This window comes from Eublepharis macularius, chromosome 7, assembly GCF_028583425.1.
Source record: "Eublepharis macularius isolate TG4126 chromosome 7, MPM_Emac_v1.0, whole genome shotgun sequence".
Classification (NCBI taxonomy): Eukaryota; Metazoa; Chordata; class Lepidosauria; order Squamata; family Eublepharidae; genus Eublepharis; species Eublepharis macularius.
The window spans coordinates 91,734,781-91,759,010 of record NC_072796.1 but is presented as its reverse complement, the minus strand read 5'-3'; the positions used below and the strand labels follow the sequence as shown (position 1 = coordinate 91,759,010).

Sequence of the window (24,230 nt, the reverse complement as noted above, 5' to 3'; positions counted from 1 at the left end):
GCAAGGGGATGCTTTGTACTTGTGGTTCTTTTTGGTTCTGTTTTGTGGTGTTTCCCCACTGCCTGAACCCAGTGCATGGTTGCTGTGAATAACACTGTTTCTGTTGGGCTAAGTTGCAATAGTGTTGCTTGCTTTGGTATGCTTCTGGGGAGATTCATTCCTGTGCTTCAGGTTGCTTCTGTTGGGCTAAGTTGCAACAGTGTCTCTTGCTTCAGTTTGGTTTGGGTGGAATAAATGTGATTCTCTGATATGGTGCTGGTCCCCTTCTTTCACTTTGGTTCTAGGGAGATTCCATTCCTGTGCTTGAAGTTGGTTCTGAGATGTGCTCAGTTTGCATTTGGGAGTGTGCCTTGGTCATGGCAACCTTGCCCCAGTGTGTTTCTGCAATGGGAGTCAGCTTTGACTTTTTTCCCATAGGAAACAATGGAGTGGCTGAGGTCACCTTGTTCAGCGGCCCATAGAATTGACCCCAGGAGTCCAAAATTCCTGAAACCTGAGGGGGGGTGTCTTTAGAGGACAATCAGGAGTAGGTCCCCTGAAAATTTGGTGGAGTTTACATGAAAAATACCACCCCCAGCCCCATGGATAGCCCTGAGATATTTTTCCCTATAAGAAATATTGTGTGTTTTGGGGCACCTTCTTTGGGGGCCCATAAAATTGGCCCCTGGGGTCCAATCTTCATGAAACTTGGGGGGTTCTTTAGAGAACAGTCAGTAGTAGGTTTCCTCCGAATTAGGTGAAGTTTGCTTGAACAGTGACCCCTCCAGCCCACTATATACAATGCCCTAAGACCCAAGTGCAGAGAGTGTCTGAGAATGACAAGAATGTCTAACTTCACAGAAGTTGGCAATATTATGCAAGGATAGATGTATTGGTTCAGAGCCAAAAGATATCATATGTATGAAGAACTTATAGTCACTAATTTTACATTGTCTTTGTTAAGATAAGAAGTAGCAAGAATGAACATACTATTTATATGTATTTTAAGATTTTTCAGATATGAATAAACTTATCTGATGTTTGACATTACAAGATAAAAAGTTAGCCAAGTATGTGTGCCCCTTTGAAGTGGGACAGACAGCTACTGTAAGGAAATTGTTAAGAAACCCATTAAACGTGAAAAGCTGAATTGATTGGGAGCTTCTTCTTAGAAGGGGCTCCTTGCCTGTGACATTCTTATCTTTAGGTATGATGTTTTTTGGACTTAATTGCTAACCTTAATGGTCTTTGTAATTATTTTAATGGATGGTATAATAATCTGTTAATTTGAGTTGGTATCAAGAATGCTGAATAATTATGTTGCAATAATAAAGGCTTAGAAGGGAACCAGAGACTCCATAATTGTATTACTTGTATACAATACTTGGTAATGAACCTAAAACGTTATCTGTGGTGTACCTCTCGCCAGGAGTTAAATGATTTGATATAGAAAAGCTAACTAAATGCTCAGGGCTTCTTAAGTGCCCACCTCTATCTGAATCAGACTTGACTAGAGTCATCCAGAACAAAGTTTCCATGGCAGAGTGGAAATTTGAACCTGGATTTCCCAGATCCTTGTCCTATACTCTAACCACTAAACCACATTGGTTCTGAGTAAGTATATGATGACAAGTGTATGAACACATGCAGCTGTCTTATATGAACACATGCAGCTGAACCTGACCATTGGTCTATCAAGGACAATATTGTCTACTCTGACTGGCAGCAGCTCTCCTGGGTCTCAGTTCTTTTGCATCACCTGCCACCTGATCCTTTTGACTAGAGGTGCCAGGGACAGAACCATCTGCATGTAAAGCAGATGCTCTGCCACAGATCCATGGCTCCTTCCTATTTTTAGTATAAATTTTAAGACATTCTACTTTTCCTAGTTGTTAAATATTATGATAAATTAGACTTTTAAAAATAAAATTTCATTCAAGTTCTTTGACAATAAAACATCCAAGATCGTAACACCAAGTTTGCTTTTTCATATATAGTCATAGCCTTGTTATTACCCTAGTAATAGTTGCTAACCACAGAAGAGAAGCTTCAGTGAGATTTATGGAACACCATGATAAAGCAATACAATGATATAGTACGAAAGGAGACAGAAGAACAGGTTCCTTTAGCTATACTGGCAACTGATTCTATCCATGATTGTTTGTATTCATGACAGCATATGCTGCTGCTGATACACATATATATATATATTGTTTTAATTGGTGCAATGTTTTGGATCTCTAAAGTAACGAATCCAGTTGGAAGCTTGCCTGAGGAATTAAAATTCAAACTTGGTAAAACATTTCAGGGGGGGAAATCCATTTGTGGTCTGTGTTAATGTTCTATAAAATTATTTCAATATTTGAATGTAGTTCCAATAATGAGCTGTGTTTTGCTGCAAGCGAAACGTGCCCATAACATTCTCATGAGAGTGGTAACAAGCTTAATAAAGACAGCCGTTTCATTAATTTCAGAGACATTTGTGCGTCTCCTCATATTGCTTATTAAAACGGAAGGATTTGGGCAAGTTTTTTCCCACACAGTTCAAGTTGTGACTGGTTCAGTTCACAGTTTGCTTACAAAGAACTGCAAACAATCCAATTTGGCAGCCTTTAACTTCAGTATGTAACTTGAATTGCACAAGACATATCCTTATCCTTCATATGCCTCAGTAGGGATTTAGGAATCAGAAAATATCTTTTACATTTTAATTCTAATTACATCAAAATGCTATTGGTAGGAAAAATAAATAAAATCATCATATTCCTATATACCATAACTAGATATTCCTTTCCTGGCAATGTTGGTTTGATATTTACAAAGGATTCCAATAGCATCAAGGTAACAAAGTCACTGGAGATGATTGATTAAGCTTCATCCTCTATTTTCAAGTTCTCAGTAGCAGTCTGAAGTTTATTTAGCCAGCACGAGTCAAATTAATTAACATGCAACTTATATCTTGTACCCTTGAGGTGAAGCTATAGGCTTAATTGCAAAGAACATAATTCACGGAAAGGCAGCTACCTGGGCTTTCCAGTGAATGACAGGACTTGTATAAGCCTATGCCCAAGTTCTAGAAGAACTGAAATTCTGATATATTGACTATTAAGATTCTACACAGATAATATAATCGTTCTGTAGTAGATGGACTAGGACCTCCGACACGTGGGTTCAAATTCCCACACTGCCATGAAGCTTGCTGGGTGAACATGGGCCAGTCACACTTCCCCAGCTTAACCTACCTCACAGAACTGTTGTGGGGATAAAATGGAGAAAGACGCAGCATATATCCTATCCTGAACTTCTTGGAGAAAGAGTCAATCTTAAAATGTACTGGATAAATCTGCATTCCTTTGACCATCTCTGCCTTTGCACACTGTCAGTTGTTGCATTACTTGGAATGATAATAATAATAATAATAACAGTCCATTTGTATACAGCTCTTCTGGACAGAGTGGTGCCCACTCATGTTAGGTTTTTATCCAGTTCATACACCTTTAATGCAGTGCATTGCCCCTGTGAAATGAAAGCAGTTCCCCATTAATTGCATGACTGTAGCCCATAAACACAGCCTTTGAAAAAGATGCCCGTGTAATTTAATAGCAAAAATTTGCTTGGTACATAACTTTACATAATAAATGTACCATTTTGCTGATAAAATTAAATTGTAAAATTAAGAGGGTTAAGTCTGCTTAACAGAAATAATTGGATGGAGACTCCCATGTTAAGCTATGATTAATAAAATATGGAGATAGTTAGTGCTACTTGTTGCGTTAGTTGTGGCTGTGGAGTAAATCATTGTTTCTTTAAGGAAATCCAGTAATGTCAGTATAGGCCAATTAAACCTTGCAACACATGAAATATAAGTGAAAACAGATTTCACAGAAGTTTATTCCAGTTTCAACCTGATGCTTTAGTACCAAACCAGAAGTTTGGGGGCAAGTGTCCTAGAACAAGAACACAGGAAAGACCTGGACTGTGCGAACAGAGCAGTTTGCATTGACCAATTCCACTATTGTCCTTAATTGCTGGGCAGAAAGATGGGAAACCAACATTGGATAAAGACCTGCAGACCTACGACCTGTGGGGATCTGATGAGCACATCTGTAAAACTCTACCACCAGTGAAGCTCTGCTTTCAATTTGACTTCACAAAACTGTTCAATTCAATGACCTTTGAAGTAATTCCAGCTTAGACTTCTATAACCTCAATAACCTCAGGAGGTCATGACTTGTTTCCTGCCTTGTGACCCATCTCTTCTGAACTATTTCTGGCCAGTGCAAGTATTTGCATTTGAATGGATTTGGTCAACAGTTCCCACCAGCACTGTGCTTTAGTGGATGCATGCATACTACATAGCTGCAAGTGCAAAGCTGGAAAGAGGTGATTTGGGCTTTTCCAAGAAGAACCTGAGCACCTTCCTAGGATCTAGAGAATCTTTGTTAGCAGCTACAAATCTTTTGTTTGGATGCCCCTGGATATTACCAGTGTCACTCAATGATCAATCGAATCTGTAATCTGGAAGAAGTAATGACATCATTTTTGGAACACACAGTCTCTGTAGAAAGCAAGTATACACCTGATTTACAGTTATACTTACAGTCATCTTAATGTTTCCTTGAATCATGTATAATCCTGAATATATAGTCAAATCAGAAAGTATCATTGTGGCAGCAATGAGGAAGGGATGGATGAAGAGAAGAGAGAGGGAGACTCTTGAGGTAAACATCCTGTGGATTTACAGCTGTCCAAATCCTACATTCTCTGTGGTCCCTTCTTTTATTTGTGTAAACTCCCTCAGCCATCCACAATCAGTAAAAGGAAGACACAAGGTTTATTTAACTGATTTGTAGTGTATAAGCTTTTTGTTCCCTAAAGGGTTCTTACCTGTGACCCTGAAAGAATAATATGGTGCTTAATTGCGAGGTAAATTTCATGCAGCTATTTTGACAGACAAGATGCCGATGGAACTGAACAACAAAATTTTATTTACAGAAAATAAGGTGTAACACAGTAATAGTTTAGTGTGGAATAAGTACATCATGTACAACTGGCTCTCAGCTGCACTCCCTTGAGGTTATACATTTTGCCTGCTTCTGAGTTAACATGTTGAACTGAGCCTTAGTTAACCAAACACACACTGAAGGGAGGTTTGATTCCTTTTTTTCCAGATAGATTTCCTCAGCATTCAAGGTTCAACTTTTTACCACAGTTTACAAGCTTACACTCAGGTTCCAGGCTACTCTTTTACCTATACATAAAACCTGTACACAGAAAACTAGATTTGATGGGCCCTTCATAGGATGCTTGTTTATTTCACTAAAACAAGTATATTTCCCTTACCTGACCCCAAATCCTGACTAAAATACAAAATAAAATGCCTGGCTAAGCTGATGCCCTCACCCAGGGCTGCAGTTCCCCTGTCTGCAGGAAAAAATATCTTGTTTTCGCGCCTTAAACTGAGGCTAGCTCACCCACTCCCATCCAGTGGAGTTCCAGGAGCTGTAATTGGCTGGCAGTCTGTAGGGGTTTGCATGAGGCATGGGCACCAGGATTGGTTCAGAGCACTGGAGAATAGGCAAAAATTTAGGGTTGATTGTCACAATCATCTTCCTCAATATCAACTAAAAGGCTGAGGGTGGGTGTGCTGAAAAAAAATCGGAAGTTTTTGTGCTTAACAACTGTAATATTCTGCTGTTTTGAACTCTGAAATATTAAGATTGTAATATTACAATCTGAACTCTGTAATATTAAGATTGCTCTGGATCAGAGCAGTGATCCAATCTAGCCCCTCAGCCTGCTTCTCACAGTAGTCCACCAGATGCCTCCAAGAAAAAGCCTACAAGCATGGCACAGAGGCCAAAGCCTCCCCTTGCAGTTGTCCCCAGCATAGTTAATAGCTATTGATGGATCTTTCATCCAAGGAAGTCTAGTTACCTTTTGAAGCAATCTAAGCTAGTGGCCATTACTATATCTTGTGGCAGTGAAATTTCATAAGTTAATTATGAACAGTGTGAAGCAGGGTTTTTTTTTTTGTTTACCATAAATCTGTTGCCCGTCAACTTCCCTCTGGATGCCCCTGGATTTTAGAAGAAGGGGAGGGGGAACAAAAATGTTCTTTGCCCACTTTCTTCACCCTGTGCGTCATTTGATAAACCTCCAATTGAACAATTGTGGAAATTTGCTTGGTCTTGGTGCGCTATGATTGAAAAGATCAGTCCTCTAAACTCATGGCATGAAATGACTGGGTCCTTTGGCTAAGAGCAAATTAAAGTGGAGGCCAATCTGATAAGTTTCTGGAGGATGATTGGAATGTTTGTGATAAAAAGGTAATTGAAGCTGAGAAACTGCTTAGAGATGATTTTCATGTTTGCTTTTTAAAGCCTCAAATGGATGGAAAATGGAAAATGCAGAACCTTCTTAATGATGATGAATACCTTGGTACTGCTGACAAGCTTGTTAAAAGTCAGAAATGCTCTAAATTCTGTCAGAACAGAAGATGCCTTTGAACTCTTTGCTTCTTCAGTCCCTAGAAAGAAACTGGAAGGTGATTCGGGATGAAGGGCTTGCCGTGATGGATAAAGAGAAAGGACTCTTCCTCCCTGAAGATGAGAACTTGCGGGAGAAAGGTGACTGGAGCCAGTTCACCCTGTGGCAGCAAGGTATGCAAGCACACGCCTTCCCTTTTTTCCTGCTATCAGGTTGCCACACTACACTTATAACAAAGAGAAATAGTTGTCGCTTTAATTAGGGATAAACAAATATGCCCTTTTCCATTTCTTTTTACTTTCATATGTTGTCATTGTGAATGGCTTCAGTCTTCCAATTTTCATTGCCAGTATTAATGGTGTATTTGTTTTGATTACTTTTATGCACTATATGTAAAAAATATTCACCAATTTTATGTATGATGTATGTGTAATGTATAATTGATTTATTGATACACAAATCATGTCAAAAGATGGATACATTTTATAGGGAAAATGTGGTATCAGAATATAGAAAATGGTCACAAATCAGAATGAGTCAACAGAGGATAAAAGGAAGGGGGCAACAAACAACAAAGAAGAAAATCAGGGAAAACCAAATGTCTTGAGAATATTTCTTGAAGCATTTTCAACTCTTTAGAAGAATCTATAAAAATATCATTCATATAACCAGTAAGGGTTGAAATAATAAAACATTGGAATGAAAAGACATTTAAAACAACAAAGTGGTAAAAAGCTAGCTCCCAATATAATCTGTAGACATCATAATTACAACTAACCACACCATCAGTATCCAGAATATATGTGATAGAACACTATCACAATTTACAACATATGGCAAGCCACTTCTCAAAGCTGGAAAAATGATGACATGCTTATTTGCAAGACAGAAGACTCCCTAATCCCAGTTGAAGTAAAAGCCTACGAAATATAACATGTAATAAGCTAGGGGGAGAAGTAATTGGCCCCAAAAGCTTGTTCTGAGCTTCCTGCAATTAGTGTGTGAAATAACATAATTATGTCTGTATTACACCTGCTCTCTGCTTGTGATCTAGATTAAGTCTATATGGAGACAGTAGCTGTGTTTTCCTACATCATGGCAAGAGAAGGCATGCAGAAATAAATTACTGTTTAGTACCTCTCACCCCTGTGATTTTTGAATGACTCTGTATGCAAAATATAAATCCACATTCTTTATACAGAATCATATTTCAGTTGTGGACTTATGGAACATACTCATGCATTTGGGCATGCAGTAAGGGTCACTGAGGTCACTGTGAAATTCCTTATTGTGCAGGGGATTAGACTAGATGATCCTAGAGGTCCCTTCCAACCCTATGATTCTATTATTTCTCCTTGGGTGGCTTGTAACTTGCTTTGTGTGTGTCATGTGCTGTAAAGTCGCTTTTTACTTATTGCAACACTATGAATTAATGACCTCCAAAACATCCTACCATTAACAACCATGATCAAGTCTTGCAAACTGAAGCCCATGGCTTTCTTTATTGTGTCTATCTATCTTATGCTGGGACTTCCTATTTTCCTACTGCCTTCAACTTTTCCAAGCATTATCTTTTCTAGAGGGTCTTTTCTGATAATGTGATCAAAGTATGATAGTCTCAGTTTAATCGTTTTAGCTTCTAGGGAGAATTCAGGCTTGATTTGGTCTAGAACCCGTTTATTTGTCTTTTTGGCTGTCCACAATATCTCTAAAACTCTCTTTCAACACCACATTTCAAATGAACCAATATTCATCATCATATCTTCTGTGCGGTCACACATGGAACTGTGCATGTGCCAGCCAGATACAGACATTCCAAAGCTCCTAAAGGCACAAGACACTCACCTAGCTTTTTCGTGTACTTTTTCCTTAGTCATGGCTATAAAAGGCAGGGCAAGCTGCTCCCTCCCTCAGTTCTTCTTTAGCCACCGCTGAAGAAGGACATGTTCTTTGCTCCCCTCGTTTATTCTGGTGACAGGTGCAAGTTCAGGCCTTCATGACTTCGAAGGCTTTTTTCAAGAAGTGGTCATGTTGTGGAACCAAAATGGTTCAATCAGATGGGCATGACAGATGCCTGCTCTGTCTGGGCAAGGTCCATGACATCTTGCAGTGTGTGATCTGTATGCCTGAGGTGTGCTATGAAAGGGCATCACGATTGAAGGAGGCTCTTTGCGAGTCAGCCCAGAAGAGCACTACAGACTCAGGGAATACTAATGCTACAGATAAAGATCCACAGCATCCAGAATGGGCCTCCTTAGTTCCTCTAGCATGCTTGGCACATGTTGCTGCTGCTGAAAGGGACCAATCAGTTCCAGTCACTCAGTCAACAGTTCCACCTCAGTGCTAGTCAGAGCCATCTTCAAAAAAGGCTAACCTAAAAGTGAAGCATGCTGAAAAATTATTGACTTCCAAGTCACAGAAAAGAAAAAAGTCCTTCTTTGGCTCCAGCTACATTGGTGACATCAAGTCTGCCCCAGCTTCCAAGAATCCTTTCTCCAATTTCATCAGCACTGTCCCTCTCAGAGGGCGAGATCCCAGAGACTGTGAAACAGCCATTACTCCATTGCTGCCTTTCCCTATGCAGCCTGTAGAAAGACAGATGGCTTCTTCAGATCCATCCAAGAATGACAGTCGTTGGGAACTGGCTCCACACCATAGATGCCATCAATTCCATTACTCTCCATACAGTTCCCCGTACCATTACTTTACCTACAGGTTTGAAGGGTCACCAGACCTGTACCTGCTTCTCATTACTTCTTGCAAGACTAATATGCTTATGTCCCCATTCACTCAGAACCAAAAAGTAGTAAGGCCAGACCTACCTCAGTTCCAACCACAGTCCCAGAAGACAACAATGTTCTGGAACCAACCCTGACCCCCACTACACACTCGAATGATGACTCCTATGTTGGTTCAGATATTACTTCAGAGCCTTCTCCACCAGAGTTTCTGAAGACTCTGCTGTATCCTCAAATGAAGGTCTCCACTAATATACTCAACAATTAGTCCAGATGGCAAGATCCCTGGAAATTAAGGTGACTTGCTCTGCTCTGCTCTGACTCCTTCGAATCCAGTCTTCAAGGTCTTCCACTTGGAAGTGGCCGGAACAGTGGCATTCCCAATCATGCAAGGCATGCTAGATGTGATGAAAGACATATGGTCCAGGCCAGCCTTAACTCTGGTGACGTCAAAGAAGCTGGACACTAAGTATAAGACAAAACAGGAAGGCTCAGGTTTTCTGTTTACTCGCCTTCTTGTGAGTTCTATTGTCACTGAGACACTGAGGCCTCCAGGAAAGTACTGGCCATTTGGCGCTGATAGACGAAGAGGGCAGGAAGTTAGAGCCAAGCTACAAGTGATGCCGGACACAGGTTGGACACTTGTCAGCTTCCCTCAAGTATTGATGGGAAATGTAGGCGTCCTGGTCTTGCAGCTTGGCTCTCCGACTGCTGTCCAATGGACTTTTCAACTGTCACTTGTCCAACATTCCACCAAGCTGCCTACATTTCCCATCAAAACTTGAGGGAAGCTGACAAGTGTCCAACCTGTGTCAGGTGTCACTTGTGGTTTGGCTCTTAGATAAACTGGGCAGAAAGAAAAGTGCAAGAGTCCAGTAGCACCTATAAGACTAACAAAATTTGTGATAGGGTATGAGCTTTCATGAGTCACAGCTCACTTCTTCAAAAGGGCAGAAAGGTTTATGCATCTGCAGCCTTAAACATTAGATTTGGCAATTTTGCAGCCATTATGACCCAATATCAGCTTTTCTTATGGGAAAAGATTGGCCCATACCTAAGCCTAATTCCAGATGATAAAGGCTGGCTAAAATTCTGCAAAGAGAAGCTTTAAGACTCTCCAAACAACAGATTAATACAGCCAGACATATTGGGGACTGGCTGTATTTTCCTAAGGGAACAGCATGCAAAAAGGCTAGGTCAGTGTCTCACACCTTTAGGAGTGTTTGAATGTCTGCAGCTGGCCTGCACATGCACAGTCCCCATGTGTGCCTGCACAGAAGAACACTTGATGAACTACAGTTACAAGTAAGTGCAACTTTGTTTTCTTTCTGTCAGCTACCTTCATTGTCCAACATTCACATCCATACATAGTGATAGGGGAATACCATAGTATGCATTATCTTCATCTTGGTCTCCAGCAACACTTCCTTAGACTTAAGGATCTTTTCTAATTCCTTCATGGCTGCCCTTCCAAGTCTCAGTCTCCTTTTGATTTCTTGGTTGTATCTAGCAAATTGAATTAACAAAAGTTCAGGCATGACAGCAATCACATGCCACCAGCCTTTCCCCTTCACTTTCTCTTTCCCTGCTGAGGCACACTGCAATACTATAGAATAGCTTGGCGTGGAAAGCCCCTTAATGGGGGGGCGGGGGATAGCCCAGTGAAAGAAGTTGAGGGAACAGCCAGGCTGTGTACTACCTATAGTAGCACGCAGGCACCAGAACATACCTTGAGAAAACTGGGTATGTAGCTTTTTGCAACACTGGTCACATTATGCATCTACTGTTTTCTGATTTTTCAAAGATTCTGAATGGAGAACTTCATGGAGGGGGCATTTTGTGTGTTTGGTCCTTTGTGATCTTTTGTATTTGGAATACCAGTTACCAATGCCTAAGTTATTTTTCCTTCCTAGGAAGAAAAAATGACAATTCCTGTAAGAGTGTTCCCAAAACTTGTGCTTTATTGGAACGATTCCCGGAGACCACTGGATGCAGAAGGGGGCAGGTACTTACTGATCTATAATACAATCATCTTCAGTTTTCCCTCTGTAAAATGGGGGAAAGAATGATCTCCTGGCTTCTTGTGAAGATGCGATGCAATCTATGCAATGTATGTGCAGAATTCTAAACTAAAGCTCTTCATATGTGCTGTCAAAATTATTAATAATTTATACCATAAATACAAGTTGATCAATTAAATTTGAACCAATAGAGTTTTCCCTGGGAAATGCTGATCTTTATTTTATTCAACTTATATCTCACCTTTCCCACAAGCAGGCTCAGGACAGTTTCCAGTGAAAATATAGAATTAAAACATACAATAAAACCTCATAACCATATAAATCAGAAAATATGAAAAAATTCAGGCACCTCTAAACATCACACTGCTACAAAATCACTAAAAGCTACGGGCACTGCCATGATGTAAATCCAGGTGGCTGCAAAGGGAGGGTATGGTGGTTAGAAAGGGGGACAAAGTGTTGGCTCCTAATCGAAGGCCCAGTGGAACATCTCCATCTTGCGGGCCCTGCGGAACTGTAAAAGGTCCTGCAGGGCCCAGATCTCCATTGGAAGAGCATTCCACCAGGCCAGGGCCAGGGCAGAGAAAGCTCTGGCCCTAGTCAAAGCCAACCAAATATCCCTCAGGGCGGGGACCACCAGAAGCTGCTTATCCGCAGAGTGCAAGGCCCTGCAGGGGACATAATGGGAGAGCTGGTCCTGTAGGTATACAGGTCCCAGTCCATGAAAGGCTTTAAACACTAGAACCAATACCTTGAACTGGGTCTGGAACTCAAACGGGAGCCAGTGCAGCTGGCATAAGAGGGTAGATGTTCACCCTAAATGGCATCCCCGTAAGGAAACGTGCCACTGCATTCTGGACCAGTTGCAATTTCCAGGTCAAGCCCACAGGCAGCCCACTGTAGAGCAAGTTGTAATAGTTCAGTCTAGAGGTGACTGTTGCATGGATTACTGAAGCTAGGTCCTGGGATGAGAGATAGGATGCCAGTTGCCTGGCCTGCTGAAGTTGAAAAAATGCAGATCTGGCATCAGCTGCAACCTGGGCCTCCATGGGAAGTATGGCATCCAGGAGTACACCCAAGCTCCTCACTGTTGATGAAGGCTGTAACTGCACTCCATCAAGGGCTGGGAGCCAGATTTTCAATTCCATCATCCCACAACCCAGGTACCAAACCTCTGTCTTCAGGAGATTCAACTTCAGACAGCTCTGACACAACCATTCTGCCATGGCATCCAGACACCTGGCCAAAGAGTCTGGGGCAGTGTCTAACTGGCCATCCATCAACAGATAGAGCTGAATGTCATCAGCAGACTGGTGACAACCTAGCCCAAAGCTACGAACCACCTGGGCAAGTGGGCACTTGTAGATGTTAAATAACAGCAGGTGTCACTGCAGATCATCTGTTAGGGCAACCAGAGCTGTCCGTACCATGGCCGAGCCAGAAGCCAGACTGGAATGGGTCCAGGATAGAAGAATCATCTAGGAATACCTATAGCTGTTCCACCACTGCCCCCTCAATTACCTTGCCCAGGAACAGAAGATTCGAAACTGAGGTGTTTGATTCGAAACATTCCATTTTGCTTGTGATGAAATGTATGAATGGGTCTGAATAGGATTTATTTTAAAACAGTGAAAGAGTAATGTAAGTTTTTAAATTCAGTTCAGCCTCTTGAAAACGTTAATGCCGATTGTGTCTGCTAAAAGAGTGCCTGAATTCATGCACATGTTTCCTTCAAGCCTTCAGTTTTTATTTACAAATGCAGGATAATGTGAATTATGGTCAAGAGTCCCGTAGCACCTTTAAGACTAACCAACTTTTTTGTAGCATAAGCTTTCGGGAACCACAGTTCTCTTCGTCAGATGCTACCAAAAAGTTGGTTAGTCTTAAAGGTGCTACTTGACTCTTTACTATTTTGCGACTACAGACTAACATGGCTAACTCCTCTGGATATGGGAATAATGATGTTTTAGTATGGAAAGATATAATTTATCCATTATGGATGAAAACATGATAAACTTTTACTGATAAAAATTTGGCTAAGAATGAATAGATTTCAAATAGGTCTATCCTGGCATTGCATACAGAGGAGCTGCCACGAAATAGATGTAGGCTAGTGTTAATTAATTAGGCTAAAGTAACAGTTTTAATGCATGTAAAATACCAATTTTGTGATAATTGATTCAAATGTATTAATTTCTATTTTCAGCCTGCTCATCCTACAAGTAACATTGATTATATACGTGTCAAACCAGTTGAAATCTTTATGGCATCAGGAATATTTCTACAGTCATGCCATTTCCAGGTTTTAGTGCAACTACATGTATAATAAAGGACAAAGTGGCTGCTTATATGAGGAATGGTCTGAAAGGGGCCAAACTCTTCTATTCCATGAAATATAAAATAATTAAAACATGACTTTTACTTAACTCATTCTCCATCTGTGCAGAGTGCTTTAGAGGTCTGCTAGTTTTATTTCTCCAGCAAAGTCTTCAGCTGACTCTGGACTTGGAGGCAAATTTCATCTCCTGCCTTTCTTACAACATTTCTTTACATAGAGTGTGCTTTCTCTGATAAAGAAGGGTATCCTTCTTCACACCCATTTACCTGCAGATGTTATATATTTGTTTAGATGCTGATGTTAATTGTAAGCAACACCAAATTGGAAGGGTGGTCGGGGGGAGGTCTGTCCTCATTTACCTGAGAAAATATCAGTCCCTTTTATATTCCTGTAAGAATAAAAATGAATACATTTAGAAGTTCTGGAAATACAAAAGTGATCAAGACTGCCATTGTCTATTCTGAAATAGTTCCTATCCTATGCCTTTGACACAAGATTACATGAAAAGACTGGTTTGTCATCTGGGATTGGTTCTAACATAGTCCTGTTTTCTCTTCTGAAGGCTAGAAAAGTGACCTGGCCCTAAAACAAACTGATATTTCTCTTTGCAGATCAAATATTCTGTCATGCATCCAGGGACTCATGTCTGGCCTCACACAGGACCTACTAACTGTAGACTGAGGATGCATTTGGGTCTGGTGATTCCAAAAGAAGGCTGCAGGATTCGGTGTGCTGAAGAAACCAGGTAACTTTCCCTACCTGTCTGCCAGGCCTTAGCATTAGCACATTAAATACAATGCATGCCAAGGGGCAAAGCCACAGCAAGTGGGACTGGGGCATCTTCTGGTATATCTAGTAGGCTACTTTGGGAAATGGGACACAGAAGTAGACGGACTTTTGGTCTGATCTAGCAAGGCTCTTATGTCCTTATGCTGGGTGAAAAGGAAGAACTAGGAGTTTTTGTCTGTGGATAGTACCTGACTGATCAGCTGACTTAACAGGAACAAAAGTCTCTCTTTACCATCTTGGTATGCCAATAACATACATAGTTTGGAAACCCAATTTTGTTAAAGGCCTTTCTCAGAAGTGTAAGGAAAATATCTGCAAATCATTATTCAGTTTAATTAAAAAGAACTATCATGAAAACAGATGCCCTGGACCAGTTCAAGGTATTTTACCACCCCAGGTGAGGAGAACCACAGGGACACAGGGACTCAGCTTGGACTTGGTGGTGATGAAGTGGACCAGGACACACTGGCAGGGGTAACCCATGTGCTTCATCTCTTCCTGTGCTGCCATTGGCTGCAAACAAGCTGAACCCCATGGCAGTACAAGTGCTTGAGGAACTTGTCTTGACTCTGACAGTGGAGGACTAGGTCTTAGGAGACAATAACAGGAGTAACCACATAGTCACTTCTTCCTACTCAGCACCACCAGCACGTCAAGCCTCTGTAGTTCTGTTAGCACCTCTGAACATACTTCAAATCTTCTGGCAGGTGGCAGTCTGGGAGGCTAGATCAGGCATAAACTGAGCCCTGGCAGCATGTTGGCACCCTCGTCATATTGTGGAGTCCCAAGCTGGTGCTTGGATCACTAGAGTGGACAACCAGCTTTGATCCTAGATTCTTCCCACATTGTTTTGTGTATGTCTGAAGGATGGCTGTTCTCTGAAGTCTTTTGGAGATTCTATCAATAAATGTGCCCTAGAACTAATAGAGAGAAGCACGACTTTGGCTATAACATTAAGTTGGCTTAAAGAAGATTAAGAAGGGAATGTGGCTTAGTGGTTCAATCCCCCTGCATCTCTAGTCAACAAGATCAAGTAGTAAGTGATGTGAAAGACCTCTTCCAGAGACTCTGGAGTTCCGATGCCAGTCAGACTTGATGATGGTCTGATTCAATATAAGCCAGCTTCATGTGTGTTCAAGAAACTGACTCTGAGCTATTTGTACGATATTATATTGTCAAAATCCCACACTTCAGAGCCATTATATCAAATACATTTCCAGTGCAGATTTTAATAGTATCTCTGGGCATAAGCAATATATTAAGACTGCATGTGCAGATCTAGAAACATAGTTAGTTTTGTTAGTTACATTTGTTACCTTTTCCTTTATTTTATTCCCTGGAACAATCTACTGAGATAACCAAAACTCAATGGCAAATTCATCTGTTACCAGACACAGAAACTCCTTGGTTGTGTTGTTCACAATGAAGTGTTGTCTTTGGCATGTTGCTTCAAATGTTTTTAACACGTGTCCTGGACCAGCGTTTGAGCTCACAACCATAAATTCAGACAAGTTTCAACCACTCTAAAGACCATACCCATCGGCATATAATAATATGGAGAGAGATTACTTTCTATAATCTCTTAAAACAAAATATTACAGCATTTTGACTCCTAAGTAGAATACATTAAATAAGATTTTGTGTTACTTTATTATGCTGCAATTTAGGAGGGGTAGTTTAGTGCAGGGTTCTTTGTGGGGGAGGAGTATAGAATGCTTACTTTTCCATGTGGACACACATGGGAGGGGTGTCAAGCATAGTGGGTTGGAAGGCCAAACTCTGCACTTCAGATACTCAGATGTTGTCCACAACTTTTCACCCTTTCCCCTCAAACCAAAAATCAGTAGTTTTGAAAAGGATGACTCCAGGAGAACCAATGGTAAAACTGCCTTTCACCTTCCATCTTAAAGACTGCCTCCCACAACTTGTCTATCAAAATCTGTTCACCAGCACCACCATTACTCGCAGTCATCAGCTCCACTTTGGCTCAAGCACCAACTTCCTTCTCCCAAATCCCACCATCTAATATGCTTTTTGATGAGTTACTGCTTATCCTTCAAAATTCTCTCACAATGCCAAATACTGCTATGTTTTCTTCACAAATCTTGACTATCTGGAGAATCGTTTCTATCCAAACTTCCTTTTATTTTGGCCAAAGGCAGCAACCACCATTGGCTGTAAATGCTAATATATGGCAAATTCTGTATTCCTTGACACCTACAATACTCATTCAGATAGAAAGGGAGAAACTATCCTTGATATGTTCAGCAACTACCATTCTTAGGTGAAACCTTTTGTTATACTACTGAGACTGCTTCCTAGCCTCCAAGATTGTTCAGTAATTGGTATGAAGCATGGCAAGGGTGCCTCATAAAGTCTTGCATTTAACAGTCCAGTCCTATTAGTTCAAACCTCCTGTTCACTGATAGTATTTAGGTAATGCTGTACCACCTTATTAGTTTCACCTCAAGAATAAAATATTCAGCTCATAAAATAAGTTTCCCTGAAAACTAAATTTAATCTGACAGGTACTTTGAATGTACTTGTGAATTAACCAACCAATCTATTCAATTTGTCATGACACATTTGAACGATTTTTATTAATTTTGGCTTTTAGAAGCCTGACGTTTCTTTCCTGATCTTTTGTATTTTGAGTTGGAAATCTCATCTTGGATGTTTAATGCTGTCATTCGTATGCCCCCCAAAATATTTCCAGGCAGACTTAATATTGTTTCCAGCCTGCAAATCCTGTGGAGCCTATTAAAATTGTATGCTTATAGAAACACAGTTAGTGACGGCTGGGAAAAAGTATCACATGTGTCAATCATTTTCTCAACATGTCATAAAAAGAAATTTTCAGGGGAATAAGAAAAACCATCATAGCTGGTAGCTTTGCAATATTTTGACGGCAGGCATTTTTCAGAGATTAATAAAGCGGCAGTTTTGGGACAGTTGCCAGCACATACTTCATAGAAATACTGTAGAACACACATCAGTGCTGTAGCCATTAGCCAAGAATATTTGCACCTCATCTTACCAAATATATTGAGCTCAGCAGTTGGGAAGCTTCTTTCCTTCCTAAGGATAGTTGTTGGTGAATGATACCATTAGCTGTTCTAATCACTTGTATGCAGTGCCACATCATGGCAGTGAAAATATTTTTGCTACTCTTGGTTTGTTTCCATTTCCTGCCTCCCAAAATTTGTCTTAATCTGAACCAATAGCTTTGTGAAACAAAGGGTTAATGCAGTGGTGATGCTGTTGGTTGCTTAACCATGGGACTGCAGGATCACACCATTCCTCCTGCTTCTTCCTGGAGCATATCCCCCCCCCCCGTGGGCCTAGACATCAATTACATAAGAAGAGGTGTTAACCTCTGATAGGGCTAATAAGGAGCACTTTTGCTTGGATCCTGCGTAAAGATCCAAGGTAGCCTCACTGCACTGAACGTTAATGCTACAGTTTGGCTCATCCAGGGGAATTCCTACCTTAGAAGGAAAAGGATGGCAGAAGAGAGCATTTGAATCCTGCGGTCTGCTCCTGGTTGTTTAAGCAATTGCTTGTGTTACAGTGGCCTGAGCAGATGGCCAATAATCACTCTACAGCAGATACCTTAGTACATCATTATGTACAAGCAAGGCTACAACTTTGAAATCCTCAGTATATAGCTAATCTGAGATGTAAGTAGTATACATAGGTATGATTTCAGCATGCATTTGAAATGAGAAATATGCAGGCTCACCAGGTCTAGAGGCATTGCCTGTTTTCAAGGCTGCATTAAAGACAAAGAAATGAGTTTCATTCATGAATATGGTCTACAGCTGGGGGATCATTATTCAGGCTGCATTTTCTTTGAATTCTTATGGTTTTGATCACTTTAGAAGGGGAATCTTTTACATTACATTGGATAAAGATGCACAGATCCACTATCACATTTTTATTCCACCCTTCCTCCAAAAAGTTCAGGGTAGCAGACAAGTGTATCTCCTCTTCCATTTTATCCTCAAAACAACCCAAGATAGGTTGGGTTGAGAGCTCACCCAGTGAGCTCTGTGGATAGGATTGCCAAGCATGGTCTGGTAACCAGTAGGAGATGGGGGAGGCAGGGATGGGGGCTGCCATTGGCAACAGCATGACATCAATTCCAGGAAAACAGCGGGTCTTCTCTAGGAATAGCTGGAAACTCTTTGGTAAAACTTGGTTTCCCCTAGAAGTGACATTGCACTGCCAGCCATTTGTTTGTTTTTCTTCTGCCACTGATCTGGCAGCAGGAAACAGGAGCTAGGGCTGTGCAGCCCTATCTGTGGATGAGTGGGGATTTGAATTTGTATCTCTCAAATCCTGCTGCAGCACTTTAACCATGACACTAGGGGATAATAACCTAGCAGGGTGTACTGGCTAGAGAGCCAGATTAGGATCTGTAAGACCCAGGTCTGAATCCCTATTCTGCCTGGAAGCTTGTTGAGTGACTTTGGGCCAATCATACACTCTCAGTCAAACCAACTCCAAGGTTATTGTGAGGATAAAGTGGAGAAGGGGAGATTCCAATGGGAATCACTTTAGATTCCCATGGTGGGATATAAATGAAGTTAATAAATAATAATTTAGAATAATAATAGGATAGTCAGATATTTGTAAATCTCATTGTCCAGACAGCACAGCCACCAAAATATTTCTGGTTTATATTTTATACAAAATAAAACACCTGGACTGCTTCTTTCTAAACTACTGATGATATGCAAAGATTATGATTCTGGGTTTGCAAAGGTAAACACTGGTGCAAACCAACATAGTCCAGGGTTGGTATCCTTCTAATGTGTATCATCATGCCACACTGTTAGCACACTGAGATGCTTTTTCTTACATAGTATTGTCTGGAACAAAACTATTTATTTGCATCTGTTGAGCAACAGATCTCAGAGGCCAGTTAAGAGCCCTGGCAACATTGTGCTCTTTTTCCCTGGATGAGCCAAGAATTGAAACATCTGCAGTGTATACTGCAGTGTGGCATGAGCCCATGCTGCAGGGCACATGTGGACTAATGTGGTTGTGGCAGAACAGCTTCCAGAGCTGATGCAGAGCCCATTCGTTTTGATGGGGTTTGAGCCCTATCAAAAAAAGTGAGAGAGGTAGGTGAAGCATGACTGTGCTATTCCCACCTATCATCTGTGGAGGCCTCCAGTGTACCATGGAGGTAGCAAAGACATCAGAGCAAAATGCAAATGCCAATAAATACAAAATGTGATTAAGCATTTAAAACCACATCCAATCGATAATGGTGTCTAAGATGACTATTAGAAAACTAAACATTTTAAATAAGTTTTTCATAGAATTATAGAGCTGGAAAAGACCACAAGGGTCATCTAGTCCAACCTCTGCACAACGCAGGAACTTCAGTTCCCACTCCCCCAACTCCCTTAGTGACCCCCTGTTCAGCACCCAAATGAAAGCAAATTTTATCTAAATGGTAAGTGTTGCAGTGTCTGGTGAGATATTTTAGCAAATTAACGTGCAACATTCTGATTTGTGATATTCCCTATATTGTTCCCTTCAGCACTGGTGTTTTGTGACAATGCACTATTGTTGTTCCCTATTGCATTGGGAAATATCAATAGACCAGCTGCAATATTATTTCCTCTCTTTTTAATTTCATTTTGTTCATAGTAGCCATAAGTTCATACCAATTTACATAACTATTATTCTTTCTTGATGATAATATTTTGTTCTGTTTTTGTTTAGTCAAAGCACAGCCAAACCATTCAGGGCTGACTTTTGAATTTACCTGAAATAAGACCCCAAAGGCATCTTAAGCAGGGTATCCAAAACAGAGCCATTCAAAAATCTTTGCTATTGTTTACTTAAATCATTTCCTCTAATTGCTTCCTGTTTTATTGCTCTCCCTTGGATTTCTTTCTGTTGCCTAAATCTTCATGGTAATGAGGTGCCCAGGGCTGTTTGCAGTACTTAATCTTCTCATCAGAGATCAATTATAGAGACTATTACTTCCTATCAGCACAGATTTAGGGCAACATCAAGACCAGGTGAGTGATGAATGGAGTGGGTTATTGCCCTGTGCTTCAGTAGGGTAATCGACAACTGAGGTGAAGAAGGAAAAATATTTACTTCCAAAGGTTGTTACATGGTTGTTACCACTATACTGAGAATTGACATGATGGACTTCATAAAGCCCTTTATCAAATGAAAAAGAAATCAGTATTAATTCTGGACCAATAATTTTACATAAAACAACTATATAATTCAGATTACGATGTTTATACCTGTATTAAGCATACATTTTTACCAGCCAAGGGTCATCATGAGACCTAGGCATCTCACCTGCCAAAGCATGGCCCAAGCCAAGCAGTTTTATCTCATTCCTCAGCCTGCTGTCTTGGCTAGGGAAAATTAGCACTGCCCTGGTATTGTTTAATATTACTTGCCTCTGTGAGTTGCATTTGGACAGTTTCTGCTTTTGCATTGAAGTCTTTTTCAGGGCTCTAGAATTTTTCTGGAAATAGGTCCAACCCAGGACACACTGGAGAAATATGTAATGCCAAACTCTTATGAGATTCAGGGAAATGAAATACTTTAAGGAGACATGTTTGCATTCTATCAGTGAACTGAATACTGGTATATGCTACAGCAACTGGCTGGTTGCTCCGTCACTGGCACTGCCTTTTTCTGATGGGAATGGAGCATTCGATGATTGGTTGCCTGAGATAGGTGTATTTGTAACACAAATCCAGGATCCTAGCTGTTTTAAAACATATTGAATGAATCATCAACACAAAGCATTCAGCATTTTCCTCCATTCCTTTCTGCACCTGCATTCCCTTTTGACCCTATAAATTCCTGGTCCTGAATATACACATCTTCTCTCTTGCCTCAGCAAAGCTATGCTGATGCAAGAGGGAGGGAGGATGATTCCACTTCCTTTCCCCCTCCTCTGTTTAGCCTACTGACCCATCCAGGTGGGTCCTGTAACCCCAGAAATAACCGTTCTGGGAACCAAAAGGGACTGCAGGGGCAGAGAAAATTTTGGAAAATTAGCCTTCCATTAGAGACAAGCAATTATCTGAAAATGGAAAGTTGTACATAGTTTATTTTAGGAATAAGTGGCATTGGATTCCTTTTTGCATACTTGTATTCTGATCGGAAACCCTTCAGCTCCTATTTGTAAAATTATAGTGGGCAAAGTGTCTTTCTCCATGAAAAGTTCTGGGTCAATATTATTGATAAATTTGCTATATGCTTCTTCTCACATTAGACCTTCCTTCCCTCCTAGCAGGATGATACAAAATGATCAAGCTACCCCAAGAGTATACTAGCTTTGGCTAGTATAGTTATCTTCCTGGGGAACAGAGCTGTGGTCATAGAATGCCCCTCTTTCAAGCAGTTACAGGCAGAAAATCAAGGATATCCCATTTTTCTCTTACAGGAGCTGGGAAGAAGGGAAGGTTCTCATCTTTGATGACTCATTTGAACATGAAGTTTGGCAAGATGCCGATGCTTATCGTCTAATATTCATTGTGGATGTCTGGCATCCAGAATTAACAGCACAGCAGCGACGCACCCTTCCAGCCATTTAAGGGGTGCTCTTTCCAGTGAGCTAGAAGCTTTCCTCTTTGAAGTCTATCTTTTGCATTGAAAATTCTAGCCTTATACAAACTGAACAATAGAAATGCTTCAAAGCAACCTACCCTGTGTATTATAAGATTTTACAGCACTGATCTGATAGCTCTGTAATCATGCTGCAAGAACAGATACCTTGAACTGTATCAGCCAAAGAACTTCCTATGTCAGTGTTTTGTTGTGCCTGTATTATAAATACCAGTGCTTTGGCATACACTCATTGTACTCCTCACGTTACTACTAAAACTTACGTGCTGATGTGATGAGTGTCGCCTTCCAGAGCCCGTTAATGTACAATTTCTATTGTTTAAAGGAAACTTGCAAAGCTAAAGTGCTTGATGGATTGTATCCGACATCACTGTCTACATATCCATCCTGGAAAGGTCACTCATAAGCACTTACATGCCTGCAATTTGGAATTTGTCACAGTATCATTTGGATCTACTTTGATGAATTTTTAGGGTGATCTGTAGATAATATGAGTGGATGGGTTTACATTGTATTTTAATAGATAATTGTATTTTTCTACTACAAATGTATAAACTCATTTTTGCTCTTTATGAACCACTTTCTTTTAGTTTGTTTTGCAAGAATGGCACCTCATAGCCATTTAGTTAAGCCTTATATGAACAATGCTTTGTTTTGTGAAGTATGGTTTTTTTCTTCCAAATGGGAAGGCAGACAGTATTTTTCCTATGCTCCACTGGTACTTAAGGATATTTATATTTGAAGCTTTAGGTGCACTGAGTCTTCCAAATATATGTAGCTTCTGCCTCCCAAGTTTGCTGGGAATCTATTTTAGAATCCCAAAATACAACCCTATGTTTAAATGGGAATCGCACATACTGTGTTTGGATATGCTATTGTCCTTTTATCTCCAGCCCTCTGGGGGAGCATCTCTGTTCTTCCACATTTGCAGAGGTTAGTGCTACATTAATTTTGGAGGACATTCTGCAGGGCATAGTCAATACTTTTAGCTGGGAACAGTTACAGTGGGGCAAATTCTGTTTTGGTATGTGCACCTTCTGCAGCAGAGAAATGGTTTGTGTGGGAAGAATCACATTTGAAACATTATGCTTCTAGTGTTATACAGCCTTTACATTTTCAGCTTCTGCCAGTTTTCTTTGTTGCATGGGTATGTGTTAAAGAAAGTAAACCATGTGGTTGGGGCACATGCAGTGACCTCAACCACACCAGCTCCATCCACCTGAAACAGTAAGAGAGGAATGACCCTTTTATTCCTATTCAGTGAAAATTGGTTAGGTTTGTTTGTATTTTCCTTTCACATTCACACTGTGAGTGCCAAGCTCTTTACTTGTACCACCCCTTGTTGCTCTCAGTTTCCTCTACATTTTTCCCATTTCCTTTTTGAATTATTAAAATGGGATGATCATCTGGTGCCTAAGGTCAGGAAGCCTTTGGTTAGATTCTCTAAACTGGCCAACAGTATTCTTGTAATTCACAGTTCGTGACCCAATCATACGATAGCTCTGATTTAATGCATTATAGTATATATTAGATAGATTTTGTAGAACTAATTATTTGAAATGTTTAGAGGTAAACTATTGTTAAGCTAAGGGAAGCTGTTTGGTCCCAACTTGCTTAAATAGTATTTTTCTAATGAAACAATATAGGCAGTATTTTATAAAGATTTAATCCGGAGGTTGTTCAGTTTCTGTGAATGGAAAGAAGTCTTATGAAGAATATTTCTAAACAATTGCCTTAAACTTTTCAAAGTGTAGATTTAAGACTTAAAATGAAAACATGGAAAGGCAGTTGTATTTGGGGAAACAGAAACTATGATTTTCAGTAGCGCTGAGGATTTTGGCATTCTTCAGCATTGTTTTCTCTCAATTTTGCAAATAAGCAGGAATCAGGATGATGTGACTGGAAAACAGAATGAACCAATCTTCTCCTAATGTTCACCTACAAGTATCATGTTGCCCAGTCTGTGTTGTGGTATATTGTACTGTTGTGCATTAAACAAGTGCCTTCAATGAAACAGCATGGATTATTATTTTTCAATAACAGCTTCAATATTGAAATTTCTTACAGGGTTTGCAGTGGGAATAGGGAATCAAAGTACTACTTTCTGTGAGCTGTAGCTGCTGGAATAAAAGATGCATGTATAAAGCTTTGCAAACAAATGTAAAATATTGTACATGCCTTGAGCCTTCCCATGTAGGCACCATGTATTTCGCACAGTTTTGTATTCAAAGTGCTAATGAAAGAAGAACTTTGAAA

General features: G+C 40.4%; 1 protein-coding gene across 3 annotated transcripts in view; it reads left to right on the top strand.

Moving 5' to 3' along the window:
- Window positions 1–23,972, top strand: part of ASPH (aspartate beta-hydroxylase) — a 190,742-nt gene extending 166,770 nt beyond the window's left edge. For all 3 annotated transcript variants that reach the window (XM_054984911.1, XM_054984913.1, XM_054984912.1), the window contains 4 exons: window positions 6,506–6,641; window positions 11,120–11,211; window positions 14,177–14,310; window positions 21,793–23,972. In XM_054984911.1, coding sequence (XP_054840886.1) covers window positions 6,506–6,641; window positions 11,120–11,211; window positions 14,177–14,310; window positions 21,793–21,943 — 513 coding nt within the window. In that variant the 3' untranslated portion in view covers window positions 21,944–23,972. The remainder of the gene's footprint in view (window positions 1–6,505; window positions 6,642–11,119; window positions 11,212–14,176; window positions 14,311–21,792) is intronic.
- Window positions 23,973–24,230: the final 258 nt, after the last annotated feature.